The sequence below is a fragment of the Vicia villosa genome, linkage group LG1 (genome assembly GCF_029867415.1).
Source record: "Vicia villosa cultivar HV-30 ecotype Madison, WI linkage group LG1, Vvil1.0, whole genome shotgun sequence".
Lineage (NCBI taxonomy): Eukaryota > Viridiplantae > Streptophyta > Magnoliopsida > Fabales > Fabaceae > Vicia > Vicia villosa.
This window is the reverse complement of record NC_081180.1, coordinates 44,875,769-44,890,605: the sequence shown is the minus strand read 5'-3', so window position 1 is coordinate 44,890,605 and position 14,837 is coordinate 44,875,769. Positions and strand designations below refer to the sequence as shown.

The window sequence follows — 14,837 nt, the reverse complement described above, 5'->3', positions numbered from 1 at the left end:
CAAGTGGTGCTCCTAGTCTGCAAATACCTCATCTAACTGCTGACGGATCATGGCGATAGGAACAAAGTCAGAAGGCAGGCGAGGTGTGGTCTGCTGGTAGCTGAACTGACGCATGACGCGCTCCGAAAGATAACAAACAATGATGGTCGAACTGGCAGCCAACCATCCAGAATATAGTACGTTCTCATCAAATGGAACCGTCTCAAAGTGATCAGAGTAGCAATCGAAGTGGATGTCCTCAACATCCATACGATCAAGACAACTCCTGTAAGGCTCCGACACCTGGTTCCCTCTGGGGGATGAAGCTTCCGTATGTACATTTACAGAACAAAACAATCTTAAAAAAAAATACTTTCGAAAATACATTTAAAAAAAATGAAGAAATGAAGGGCATTTTAAACAACTAGTCTGTGAGATATTCAAGGATGCAGCAAGATATTCTCTAGTTTTATAAGACCCGTGCGAACGGGTATTTAACGAGCATAATAAGGAAAAAAGGAAAAAGAAAATCCAAACACCTCTGTCATTTCGTTTTTCAACTGAGCATTATTCAAAACAAAGCATTCACTTCTCTTCCAAGTAGTAGCAGTAGCTACTACTTGTTTGGTTCGTCACTTCTATCACACTTTCTCTCAAATTTCTAGGGTTTTCATTTTCACAATGTCTTCCCCTGCACATTTCGACGACGTAAATTCCCGACTCTCCTATCCTTTTTCTCTCTCATCCGTAGTTTAATATTACTCATTATCTTCCTTTTGTTTTTTCTCCATCTCAACAGCAGGAATTTGATTTTGGAGGCGGATTTAGCGGCACACGACCAGGTTCCTTTCATTATCAAAAAAATGCTCATGTTAATGCTATTTATTCAATTTTTTTTGATTGTTTCACTCACTCTTATGATGAATTAGATACTATCGGTAATAAGAGGTCATCTCCTGATTTTGAGGATGGAGATTTCGATAATGATCCTTTGGGAAAGAAGGTAAAATTTTCTTTATCCAATTTTCAGACTATTCCTTTTCTTGAAAAACCTAAATTGCAATTTGTGGCGTTCCTTCGTCTTTCAGTCGAAATCGAAAGCCGAAGAAGAAGCTGCTTCTGGCGTCACAACTGGAATGATTTTATCTCTTCGCGAGAGGTATGTACATATCTGAGCTTAAATGACGCGAAATATGAATATTTTGCTTATGCAAATGCAATGAACTTTTTGAGCCTGAAATTTTTCCTGGCATTTTTTGCAGCCTTCAGAATTGTAAGGACACACTTGACTCGTGCATGGTATGTTTTTTCTTTAGCAATGTCTGTTGTTTGTTCAAAGAATTTGAAATTCTGTTATTGAGAGAAATTGAGTCTCTAATAAGGTTACATATATAATAGTTTAGGTGGAGGCAGATCTTCTAATATCTAGAAAATTAAATGCTTCTTCTTTTTGTTTACTTGTGTCTAATTTTCTAATAAAACAAGTCTTTTGAATGTCTGTGATTGCTTGCGGTTGATTTTTGACTGCATAAAGTCACAATCCTAGTTTAGGTTCAGTTGTAGGTTTTGCTTTCCTAAAATTGTTCACCTCATAATTGCATATTCTAGAATGAACTCGAGGCTGCACAATCCGAGATTCAAAAATGGCGTTCTTCATTTCAAAATGAACTATTCATACCTGCTGGGACTACACCGGGTTAGTTTGTACACAAATTATTTGCTAGGAATATATCATAGATGTACTTATTATCATTGATGATCTGGTTCTATTTAATGTTGTTGTGTTTTTTGCTAAATATATACTACCTGAGCAATTATTTTCTTTTGATGGTTTCTAGTACCCAAATTGGTGATTAATTATCTCCAAGCACTGAAAGCATCAGAAGAGTCCTTAGGCGATCAGGTTCAGCAGCCTTCAGAATCTAAAATTCTATTTTTTGCTTCAAAATTATTCCTTATACGTTGATCATACTGTTGACCCTTTCAACATTTTCATTGCTTCTCAGCTTGAAAAGGCAAAGAAAAAGGAGGCTGCATTCATTGTGACATATGCTAAACGTGAGCAAGAGATAGCAGAGCTGAAGGTAGGTAATATTCTAAAATTAGATTCTGGCTCTTTACAGGATCTGGATGTGGTTTATTTATTTATTTTGCATCTACTTAGAATGCTAAAGTAAACCCCTTTTCTCTGGGGAGAATATATAGTTGACAGAATAAGAAGAAATTGGAATGTATGAAGTTCAGAGTCATGGAATGGAAACTTTGAAACTTATTCATTCTGGCCTCAACATTTTAACTTTTCCATATGACTGTTGAGTCTTATCTTGATCAGAATGTTCAAAGCTACTTTCATTTTACAAATGTTAGTTTGTATTTTAAAATATATTATTTCTATTATTATTATTATTTGAATTTTATTTTGTTTACTATTATTATTATTATACACATGTTGTTTATTTCGAAGTATGTTAAAATAATTTATTTGAATTTTATTATCTGTCATTCCAAATTTTCCAGTCTGCTGTACGGGACCTCAAAGCTCAACTCAAACCAGCATCAATGCAGGTATTGTTTATCATAAGTGTTTGAATATGTCTCTTGATAAATTTGTTTATTGAAAATTCTTCATTCTTATTCATGCATATTAATTTGAGAAAGTAAAATAGTTTTCCAACTTTGTTGAGCCACTTAGATATTGTCTATGACTTAGTCATTATTTGTATTTATTTATTCTAGCTTTTATGTTGTTTGTCATTTAATAGGACTATAGGAGTATTTGCACAATTTTGTTGGGTGCTCTCATGCAAAATAGCGATATCAAGTTTAAAGCACGAATATTAAACTGCTTCATTTATTTGTGTATAAAGTTTTTTATAATCCAATTGATTTATTTAAAATTGAGGTTACATTAGGAAAGTTGTTCTTCCTTAATGGAAATAGAGACACCATTCCTCATGAAATTCACGGCTAGTTGAACTTTATAATGTTTTGTAGTAAATAAAAAATGCCTAACACAGACTTAGAATAGATCATTGTGGCACATTATTTCTTTATTGGCTGAATCCAATAACTGCCTAGAGGAGGAATAATGTTCTAACACTGGACTTGATAAAGGTGGACTACCGGACCTATGATACTTTTATAATAACTTAAGGGAAATGCTAACCAGTGCCCTCAAGGCAATGGTTAAAACTTTAAAATAGTAAATTTATCTCGGTAATCTGCGTATTTAATGTCTTGAAAATTGAAATATTAAATTTTCTATAAAATATTTTCTTTTTTTGGAATGTTTAACCATTGCTCTGAGGGCACTGGTTAGCAAGACCCATAACTTAATTGTCTATGCTGTTTTTGTGACTCTAGCCAATTCCATCTAAAGGGAAAAGACATTGGTAGTGGTTGTTTTGTTGCTTGACTGCGGCTTCCTTGCTTACATGTGTATTAGTTGAACTTTAAAACTCCCAAATCAATTTTGGTGTATGTTGTAGCATTTGCTTTTATTCCCTTTTGGGCTCTCCCCAAAATATTATTATCTATTTTTGGTTGCTATTTAAATTATAGGCAAGGAGGTTCTTACTAGACCCGGCAGTTCATGAAGAGTTCACGCGGTTAAAGGTCAGTTACTCTTACTCATCTTTTGTCCTGACTTTAAAATCAAGTTTGTTTTCTTTGATAGATGAAAGCAGTGTTATCAAATATCCGCAATTGCGACCCTATAGATGATATACATGGCGGTTTTTGGGCTCGCCGCAATGGTCAGTATCAGCCGATATTGCAGGATTTTCTGTCATAATCTGCTATAACGGCGCTGCAATGGCGGGATTTTGGCTCCGCCATGGACCGCCATCTGCCATGGACATCACTGGATGAAAGTCGGGTAAATGCCTTATTGCCTTAACCCAGGTTGTACTAGGAAAATGTTAGTCCAAGTTGTCAACTTAGTTTTATCAACCCAGAGATATAGTGAGGAAACATATTGTTATCCTTTAATGTTAGACAGAAGAGTCATAGTAGTTCCATCACTCGTTCACTTGACTACTCTGTCTATTTCAAAAGGAAAATGGAATCAATTATTGTGAGATAAAAAGGATAGAAGACTGAGAAGTCCAAGAGGGTAGACATTCTCTCTAGTTTGATTATCTGGTTGAAATGCAAACAATATAGTCGAAGACGATAACTTCTAGGGTGTAAGGTGGTGTTAAATGTAGCTCAGATTTTCAGCTGACTACTATTCTTAGCTCTGATTTCGGTGATGAATTTGAAGAAAACTTGGTAACGATTCTGAAATGTGTTTACCTTTTAGATATGCCTAAGATTGTCGCCTTCATAGCCTAAGTTTATTGTTTTCATTACTTTTTCTTGTGGCTTATGACATTTTATTCCTTAACGTTTTCTATTGCAATTTTACTTCATGTCCCCAATTTCCAACATATATTAGGAATTTGTTTTATTAGTTTATTGACACATTATTCACATTGGTATCTATTCCAACTCTTTCTTACAAGACATCTGATCTGAACATAGAATTTAGTTGCGGAAAAGGACAAAAGAGTAAAAGAGTTGCAAGATAACATTGCTGCTGTAAACTTTACTTCCCAAAGCAAGATGGGAAGGTTGCTAATGGCTAAATGTAGAACTCTGCAGGAGGAAAATGAAGAGATTGGGCATCAAGCTTCCGAGGGCAAGGTGCTGCTATCTTATTTGCTTCACGTGTTTCTCAGCTTAACTGTTGTTTTTTCAACTCATTCATTTGGAAGTTGCTTCATATGTTGAAATGATGTAAAGGAGTTTATCACATTTATTGATTGGAAATAGCATTACACATACCAACTATTAATAGATCTACACAGATTATTCTACCTAATTTATTTGTCAGTATTTTTGTTACCGAATTGATGCTGATATCACCCTTTTTCTATTTTTCTTTTCTTGGTTTGCAGATGCATGAATTAGCAATGAAACTTTCGTTGCAGAAAGACCAAAATTCCGAGCTCAGAAATCAATTTGAAGGTTAGTTGTTGAGTGATTTCATCTCATTATGGTTTGACATTTTTTATCCTTCGACTCTTTCACGTGCTACTTAGTGACTATTTCTTTATAGTAATGTCGTGTGGAGGTTTATTTTTATTTCTCCATGTATTGGCAATTTGTGTAATTTTAACACTTAAAATTTGCTGCAGGGTTGCAGAAGCATATGGATGGATTGACCAATGACGTGGAAAGATCCAATGAAATGGTTTTCACTTATCCCTACTTTCATACTTTACTGTGATTTAAAAATTTCACTGCAGGTCTGAATAACCATTATGCTTTAGTTTTTCCTCGCTAAACAATGTTTATGAGAAATAGAGATAAGTATTTTTGTACCTTATAGGAAACTGTTAATGAACCTTAACAAAACTTTTGTCTTGGTAATAGTCTTATACTGTTCACAAAAGGTAAAATGGGATAGGTAAATGCTTGTATAGATACAAGAGTCATAGAGTGACTTTGTGATTAGGGAGAGGAGCATAGTATTAAGTAGGTCATGCGGTCAACTCCCCCTAACAACCAACAATTAACATTTACTAGTTAAAAAAAGCTTGTGTAGGATTAGTGAAAATTCTTTAATATCTACTAATATCTTCTTATGAGTGAAAATGTTTATATTTAGAGCCCTAATTTTTTTAAATGGTAAATTTGATTATTAAAAAGTTATAGTGATAATATATAAATTTTAATTGCAGATGTTAGTTTTGAATATATTTTTTTAAATTGTAGAAAATATGTAATTATCTAATAGGACCCATTAAAATAAAGAGGCCCAAATGGAGAGCGGAAGTGCTGAGTTGGCAAGTTGGTTAGAGCGAATGGGGAAGTTACACATGAAGGAGAGTATATGAGCCGTGTGAGAGGAAAATAAGGGGCATTGAGTATCATTTGTATTATAGAACCTTAGGGTTGGGCAAAGAGAAGATTTCATCTTCCTTTGAGGAGCTTTCCTCTGGGATTATAGGGATTTATCATCTGTAATATTTTCCTTTTTCAGTCAATAATATAATCTCATTTTCTCTTTTAATTCCGGGTTCCTAACATTATCAATTTCTCAAAAATAGATATATTTTTCTTGAACCCTTGAACTCTAAAGGATGATAGTTTTATGTGCTTAATATATGGGGAAAAAGAACTAAAGATTTATATAAATTGTTCATACCATGTTCCTTTTTTATGGAATTTATGATCTTCCATTTGAGGTTTTGCAAAAGAAAAGGTTTGCAGTGCTAGATCTTTCAAATTGTACCCTACGTACTAAATATTAACAAAAAGTTTCCTAAGGTAATGCCTACAAAAAGTTTCCTAGGGTAATGCCTTTTGGTGAATATTACTCTAATCTATTGACCAACACTTTTTGAACCACTGCTGCCCCAAGTGTCATTAATGGCATTAGGCATATTTGTAAAGTGTAAATGTGTTTTTTTTGAATGCTTTTAGCAAGTTAGGGTGCAACATTGAAAAGGATGTTTGCATACATGTAACGCAGTGACCTGCATTTAATAGGGTTAACATATTATTGCTTTTGGGATGTAAAGTTGGCTTAGTGGCTGGGTGTGGAGGAGTTAAGGAATAGAGTGATCATCCCCACTCCCAGAGCATAATAGTAGTATTAACATTTACGATTTCAAAAGAAGTATTGTTACTTTTAAGGTTGTTCTAGTTGTAGTACCTCTTTTTAGATGTTTTTCAATTTTTCTCCTATTTAGACTTCCTATGTTCCTATATACCCTCAGGCCTTATCTTTCGTTGGTCTACTTATCAATTTACTGTCTTTACTCTTTAGTAATGGAGGTGTAGTAAGGATATAATTGATAAAATGAAGTTGAAGTAACCTTGAAGTTTGAAAACATAGAAATATGAACAAAGTTTTTCATAAAAAATCGACAATTAGAAGGGAACATAAGGAGTACTAGTAGCAGTTTAAGAATAGGCTCAACTTGTAGATTGAACTGCAATGGTTCAAAATTAGTCAGATAACTGGTGGTGTGAGGTTCACTTGTAGGTCATTGGTAAATATAATATTGGTCAACTTTTTTCCCATAAATTACTTTTATTAAATATCTGGTATTATGAGTGAGGTTTACTATGAATGATTTATTTTTTAAGGACTCAGCTTCGGTTATTTACTCTGATATTCATTCTTTTAAACTATATGGTCATCAATTAATTATTTCAAATAGACTATATTTTGGAACTATCAGATTCTTGTTGTGCAAGGTTGCATGCGTATCTTACTCCATTGGGTTTTCCTGCAGGTTTTCATGTTGAAAAATAAATTAGATGAGAAGGATCAGGAGATCCAAAGACTGAAAGATGAGTTGCAACAAAAAGGCTCAGCAAAGAATGGGAGAACAAAAGATGTATCTAATGCCAGAGATTGAGGAGATGATACTACTACAGAAGATGTTAACTGATATCACTTGACTACCAAAATTGTTGGAAACATTGTTTCGGGGTTTTTCCCGATCGTTCATAGCTGTATATTGTATTCAAACTGTCTGTTAGGATTTTTCCTTGCAATGTAACTGTGAACGAGGTATGCATTTTCATTGATTGGTGGGCCATGTTGGAATTATAAGTTTACAACCCTTGTATTAAGCATCCATATATACCACCTCCACTTTCTGAATCATGAGCACGCTGTTCAGCTGATCAGCCTCATTTGATCGGGATATTTTTTTGCTGGAATTGATTTAATGATGTGCGAGGGAGAGAAAGCTGGAATGTGTTTGATTAAGACGTCATTTGATTCATTTTCATTCAAATATAATCTGAGTTATTAAATAATATCCCTTTTAACTCAAGCTCAAGCTCTGCCTTCTGCTGTATTTTATCGGTAAAGCACAGGTCTGTGTAACACTAGTTTGCTGTTACCGTTATTTTTTTCTTGATTTAAAGACCTATTCAAACTTTCCCGAATCTTTACCTGGTTACCTTATTGTTCCGGACTGGCCCAATGGTCAGACATGGTCTAATCCACGGAAATTTTACATTGTACCCCTACAATTTTTCAAAAAGGTCAATTTTATTCTTGAATGTTTTTAAAACATTTACTATTTCAATTTTTACTACACCAAAAAATTGCTAAAATGAGTTTCAGCAACATTTTAAAGCTGTTGCCTAAAGTATTTCTTAAAAAAAAAAAATAGTGTTCTGGTTAAAAAATTGCTAAATGAGTTTTAGTAACAGTTCAAAATTGTTGTCTATTTACTTTAGGCCACTGCAACGGTTTTAAAGTGTTGTCTTTTATATTTTTGGCCACGATTTTAGTCTGTTGCCAAAATTGCTAAATGATTTTTTTTAAATTTTTTGAAACCGGAACACTTTTAAAAAGTGTTCCGGTATGAATTTCTTTATCGGGACACTTTCAAAAAGTGTTCCGGTGTGTATTTTTGTAAATCAGATTACTTTGAAAATGTGTTTCGATTTATATATTTTTGGGTGTTCCGAGAGCTTTTCTGAAATGTGAGAAAAAAATAAAAAATTTTAAAATATGAATTATTTATATAAGGGTATTTTTGTACAAATTTTTTTCGTGTAGGGGTATGAATATAATCGATAGGGTACAAAGTAAAAACGAACTAATCCACTCCTGCACCCCCAACGGCCCAATAACCTTGGTCCAATCAATTAAGGACAATGGAAGCTCATTTCCTCCTGCCCCTCTGCCGAGGACCTGCTTCCACTTGGCCAGAGAACAACATACCATCGTTGTCCTCGACCAGACCTATATTTGTGCCAACAGCAAGACATCCGCTCCGCCCTTTCGTCGGGGACAAACAGTCCTCTGCTGCCTAGAAGTACCCCTCTGTCCGGTTAACGGCTAGTTTTGGGCAGTCTCTTATGATTCCTAAACATACTCCTAAAATCTCGGCAGTCACGCGTTTTGGGCCCAGATCCACGATCCAGCCCAAAACATGGACCAATGTCCAAACACTGGGGGCAATGTAAAAACCCTCTCATTTGAGAGGACCAGGTAACACATTTTTTAAACCCTAGAACATTCAAACGTATCTGTGCTCTTACTTGATCGTCGGAGTGCCTTGTAGGTACACCCTCCCCCTCCTCATCACCATCATTGTGCAAGACGTCTCTGTCTCACCTTCTGGTTCTAACTAACCGGTAAGATCATTTATCAAATTAAATTTCCTTCTCTAATATTTCCTTTCGATCTTCGTTTTTCTGGCACTAACTGATTATATATGTATGAAATAAAAAATGATGTAATACATTTAATATTTTTTGTGGAGTATATCAGCGACATACACAAAAGTATGTGCCATTGGCCGACCAGAGACATAGAGCTACAAATCCAATCACTTAAGTTAAATCTAGAACCTCTCAAAGTAAGATGAATGGACACAAGGGCTTTTCTCGAGACACACGATACATGGTCGCAATCCTCCATAATATCTTCAATGGTTTGATGTGATAGGACAACTTTTCGCAAGATTGGAATGAGGTTGTTTCAACCAAAGGACATATATAAACCTCTCAAAATGTTGGCTAACTAGAAGCTACCGCACTGATGAGCTCACTCCCTTAGCCCATATATTTCTTGTTCCACCATGGAACAATGACATTGTCTGTAGGAATCAACTTCTAGTTCTCATGAATTTCCACATCAGATTCATCATGTTCTTAAACTCACATCTCACCAGCAGTAATCTCATAGGATTCGCGATGGCAATATTCGATCTGACTATTAGAGCCACCTCTTGAGCATTTACCTTGGGGTTATCGACGAACATCCTTTTTTCCCTATTGATAGAGGATCTTTCAGTAAGGAAGAACTATACATTAAATATTCATCGGAAAACTCCTTGAATTCTCAAAATGAAAAAACCTTACGAGAAATATTCAACTGAAAGCTCCTCGAATTCTCAAACAACTGAAGTAAAATCAAAGAAAGAGATGCTCATCTTAGGGTTCCTAGACAACAAGAAGTTGAAAGGGATCTATAACGCGATGCTTTCATTAGTGGTGACCTCTATTGTGGACCACCACACAATCTCAAAAATCCTTATCAATGACAAAGTTCTTGCGACATCATTTACACCAGCATGTTTATAGAACTAAGGCTTAGCAAAGAAGACCTCGTGCCATATCGCCATATGAAGAAAAAAGTCTACAAGCGTTCAATGATTCTGTTACTCATCCTTATAGTACTATATAATTTCTAGTTTCTATTGGAGAAGGGAGAAAAAATAAGACGATGAAGGTGTGTTTCTCAGTGGTCCCTTGTGAAAGTGTTTACAATTGCATCCTAGGAAGGCCTTTCCTCGCAGCGTTGGATGCGATAGCCTCCATTGTCCACCTAAAGATGAAATATCACAACTGCTTCATTGAAAGTCATCCCGACTCACTTGTGCGAATCGCGCTTGATTCACTAGACGATTTTGAGAGATCCCTATGCAACCGTCTTCATTATTACAAGTAAGATAAAAGAGACTTTCGCCCTCACCATCGACACAATTGATCTTGATGTACGCGAAGACAAAGCTATGGCAAGTGTCGAGTCCGATCTTTCAGGGGCATTAAAGTGAAGACTCTAAGGCCAATACCAGACAAAATTTTCAAGATTAACCAACTCGAAGAAAACTCTTCTAGGTCAGTTCAGATAGGGGCCGACTTACCAATGCTAGTGAGGAGAAGCATCGTTGAATGCTTAAAAATTAACGTCGACCTCTTTGCAATCTTCCTTGATGAAATTTTTAACATAGATCCCGATGTGACATGTCACCAGCTGAATATCTACCATTCCATCCGGTATGTAGCCCAAAGAACACGCAGTAATCCCTGGAGAAAGCCAAAGCCACCATGAACACGGTCTAGGGTGTACTCCATGCCAACTTTATTTCTAAAGTAAAATACAGTGAGTGAATGATTATTCAATGTTGTCCTCGTTAAAAAGTCGCATAAGAAGTAGATGATATGCATAGACTATACCGACCTCAATCCGACTTTCCCCAAAGTTACATATCCGCTTCCCAACATCGATAATCTGGTAAACAATCCTGTTGGCTACAAATTATTCTCATTCATGGATGCTTACTCTAGATATAACCAAATACTTATGCACAAGGCAAACATGGACAAAACCACCTTCATGATTGGACATTAACTATAGTCCTTATCCAAGAATCATAATATATTCAAAACCCGATTTATTTTGTATCTAAAGTGCTAGACGGACCGGAGGCGCGCTACCATAAGATAAAGAAGATTGCACCAACATTACTAACGACCTCAAAAGATTTACGATGTTACTTCTTAACACATACTATAGTCATCCGAACCGACTTACCCCTTAAGTCGGTTCTCCACAAACAGTGGATGACAAAACGGTCAGTTGAGATCTTAGAATTTAACATCTCCTTCAAACCAAGGAAGAAGTTGAAAGCTCAAGTGTTTGCAAACTTCCTAGTAAAAATGAAGCCGGTCACTCGAAAGCTAAGTGCATCATGTACCATGTTCACAGATGGGGGTCGTACAACAACATCTAAAATTTTCAAGATAAAACAAACTTGCCCTAAATCCACTCCTAAATTTCAAAGTAATTAAAATGTCATCTCTATTATGTGATACGCATTCCCTCTGCCCTACAATATTTGCTTATAACCGTGTTTGTAAGTGGCTACATAATCTTGTAATATAAAGTCTATCTAAAATGCAGATTCCACAAAAACAGAAAGGGAAATCAACTTATCATATTAAAAAGAGGTCATAATAAAATTAATATTTCAACTATATTTTAGAATTTTGAAACATCGAGGTCAGTAAATTAATCTCAAAACGAGTCACACCATTCAAATTCATGAGCTATTCCACTTTTAAGTGTCCTTAAAAAAAAAGAAAGTAGAACTAGCATATTTATAACACATTGGATTTAAACATTAAACTAGAAAAACACACTCAATAGATAGTTAGTGACATGACAATGGGGACATATATTTTATTTACCCAACACAAACACAATGGAGCCATCATAATATTGCGTAGTGTAGCTTATGACCAATATCTCATGTCCATTTTATGTTTGTTGGCTATCATTTGTATGCACTTACGTGAAAGATTTTTAGTGGATTCATGTCAACTCAATATAATATAAAGCAACATAATTTCATATATAGTAAAATAAGTTGCATGATTTAGTTGACTTATATCGCCTCTATATTAAAAAACTACTTACTCGTACGTCTTTACTTAAATTTGAAGTCCCATGGGCCATAGGGGAAGAAGTAACATTTTGTCATGGTGGATCCCAAAGTGAGCATATGTTGCGAGTAGAGACTCATATTTTCCATGCTTGATTTAGTGTTCTTGTGGAAATTAAAATTACTATATAGTTTGTTAAGAGTCCTACATCAGATCAGGGCCGGCCCAAACAAATTGGAGGCCCTGTTCTAACTTTTACAATCGGCTTCTAACTATTAAAATAAAATATAACATATACACTAAAATTTTTGTTTAAATATTATATTTAAAACATTTATTAGTAAATGATATAATAGAATATTAAGTCTATCGGATATAGGATGTGAGTTCAAACTCGCGGCAACTTGCTTATTGATCTTTAAAAATAATTTTTTAACAATTTAATAACTCGTCGCATCTCACTTATTCACCTTTAACAATTTAATTTATTATTATTTAATTACAATAATTTAACTAAAAAATAAATAAGCTGAATTGATACAATGTATAAAATAATAATATATAATCTTTCATTAAAAATAATGATTTACACACTTAAATAAATTAAATATATATTAAACGCTAGGATAAAATAATGCAGAGGTGAATTGGAATAGTTTTAGAATGTGTGCGAACTGCGAAGCCTTAAATAATGAAACAATTGAAATAAATAATGAATTGCAAGTATTTTGAAATGATGAATTGTCTTAAAACAATAGTCAATAATTCAAGTGCATTATTTTATTTAGGCTAATGAGATAATATTGCCACAAATATATTATAAAGATTTCATACTATATTATATCTTTTACTTGCATTGGCTGATGGAATTAGGAAGGGAAGTATTTTATTTAGGCTGGTGGAGTATTTAAATTGGGGGCCCATATACATGTGAGGCCCTGTGCTGTGGCACTGGTTGCACAGGCACAGGGCCGGGGCTGCATCAGATAATATATGACTTGAACATGTCTTTATAAGTGGGGGCAATCCTTACCCTATAAGCCAGCTTTGTAGGGTTGAGTTAGACCCAACAACATTTCTTAACATGGTATCAAAAGGCTCGTTTAAGATCCAATGGGTCACCTTCTATAGTTTTCGCTATCGGGCCACCCACCATTTACTTCCACGCTCTAATTGTCTAGTCCTGAGCGTGAGGGGGTGTGTTAAGAGTCTCGCATCGGATAATATATGGCTTGAACATGTCCTTATAAGTGTGGACAATCCTCACCCTACAAGCTGGTTTTGTAGGGTTGAGTTAGACCCAACCACATTTCTTAACATGGTATCAGAGCCTGATTTAAGATCTGGTGGGCCACCTTCTATGGTTTCCTCTATCGGGCCACCCGCCATTTATTTCCACGCTCCAGTTGTCTAGTCCTGGGCGTGAGTGAGTGTGTTAAGAGTCCCACATTGGACAATATATGACCTGAACATGTCCTTATAAGTGGGGGCAATCCTCACCCTACAAGCCGCTTTCGTAGGGTTGAGTTAGGCCTAACCACATTTCTTAAAATGGTATCAAGAGCCTCGTATAAGATCCGGTGGGTCACATTCTATGGTTTCCGCTATCGGGCCACCCACCATTTATTTCCACGCTCCAGTTGTCTAGTCCTGGGCGTGAGGGGGTGTGTTAAGAGTCCCACATCGGACAATATATGGCTTGAACATGTCCTTATAAGTGGGGGCAATCCTCACCCTACAAGCCGGTTTTGTAGGAATGAGTTAGGCCCAACCACATTTCTTAACAACGGAACCGAATTGATTAAAAACGGATGAAATGCAACGGAACCGGATGTAATGCATTCCATCACTTTCCATTTTTTTTTGTACCCTCAAATTTGGGCGGAATGACAAAAAATGGAACAATATCTTTATTCCATTCCGCTCAGTTCCGCGCCATTCCACTCCACTCAATTTTACTCCGTTCATTTTACAATATCCAAACATAGTAAGTTTTTAGGCAATATAATCAATTGCTAGTAGTATTTATTTTCAATGATCAAACACCGACAATAAATATTTATAATAATAAATTCATACAATCGCAACAAATTTATCTTATATGTGAGTGCAATCAAATAAACACTTGAAAGATTTACACTCATATAACATCATTACTGATATGTCACTAATTATTATAAGACATGCATCTTTACTTATAAATTAAAAGACTCAAACAAGATACTAAACACACCATTAACTCTCAATCTTTGATTGAGAAAATTAACTGTAAGCGGTATTCTCACACAATGATCAAACACTAGTAATAAGTTCGGCCAGATAATAGACGTATTTGTCATCAATCATTGTCCACATGGATAAATACTACATATTTACCATCACAAGTATGAAATTGTTTGACCAAACTGTGTATTTCTTTTGGCCGACCATAATAATTTGCATAAACAATTACATAATATATCTTTTGTGACTCTGATTGAATCAAATTTATACAACAGATGTTACTTTTACAACTTGTTGTATCAATCAACTCAACCAAAATTACTAGACATTTTAATAAATTCAATGAAAAGAGTCTTATATTTACAAGGTACTACCCATAAATGTAGGTCGTATTAATTTAAGATGTCGTTTACTAATAAAAATTTCTTGGCAATCCTTAGTGT

The 14,837-nt window shown here is 35.1% G+C and overlaps 1 protein-coding gene across 2 annotated transcripts; it reads left to right on the top strand.

Annotated features, from left to right (window-relative positions):
- The first annotated feature begins 480 nt into the window (after positions 1–480).
- Positions 481–7,802, top strand: LOC131636052 (FKBP12-interacting protein of 37 kDa-like). 2 transcript variants are annotated; one of them, XM_058906701.1, is made up of 14 exons: positions 481–687; positions 782–821; positions 909–982; positions 1,068–1,138; positions 1,242–1,278; positions 1,588–1,675; positions 1,818–1,882; positions 1,986–2,063; positions 2,497–2,544; positions 3,541–3,594; positions 4,504–4,665; positions 4,920–4,989; positions 5,160–5,215; positions 7,269–7,802. In XM_058906701.1, the coding sequence occupies exons 1-14, from the start codon at positions 661–663 to the stop codon at positions 7,392–7,394; spliced, it is 996 nt and encodes a 331-aa protein (XP_058762684.1). In that variant the 5' UTR covers positions 481–660; the 3' UTR covers positions 7,395–7,802. The 2 variants fall into 2 exon arrangements, with proteins under 2 accessions (XP_058762684.1, XP_058762680.1); XM_058906697.1 differs by having other exon boundaries at positions 779–821.
- The last annotated feature ends 7,035 nt before the right edge of the window (positions 7,803–14,837 follow it).

Coding starts and splice junctions, on each gene's coding strand:
- LOC131636052 (XM_058906697.1), top strand. CDS start 661: ATGTCTTCCCCTGCACATTTCGACGAC. Junction 822..908: donor ATTTAGCGGCACACGACCAG/GTTCCTTTCATT, acceptor ATGATGAATTAG/ATACTATCGGTAATAAGAGG. Junction 3,595..4,503: donor AAGAGTTCACGCGGTTAAAG/GTCAGTTACTCT, acceptor ATCTGAACATAG/AATTTAGTTGCGGAAAAGGA.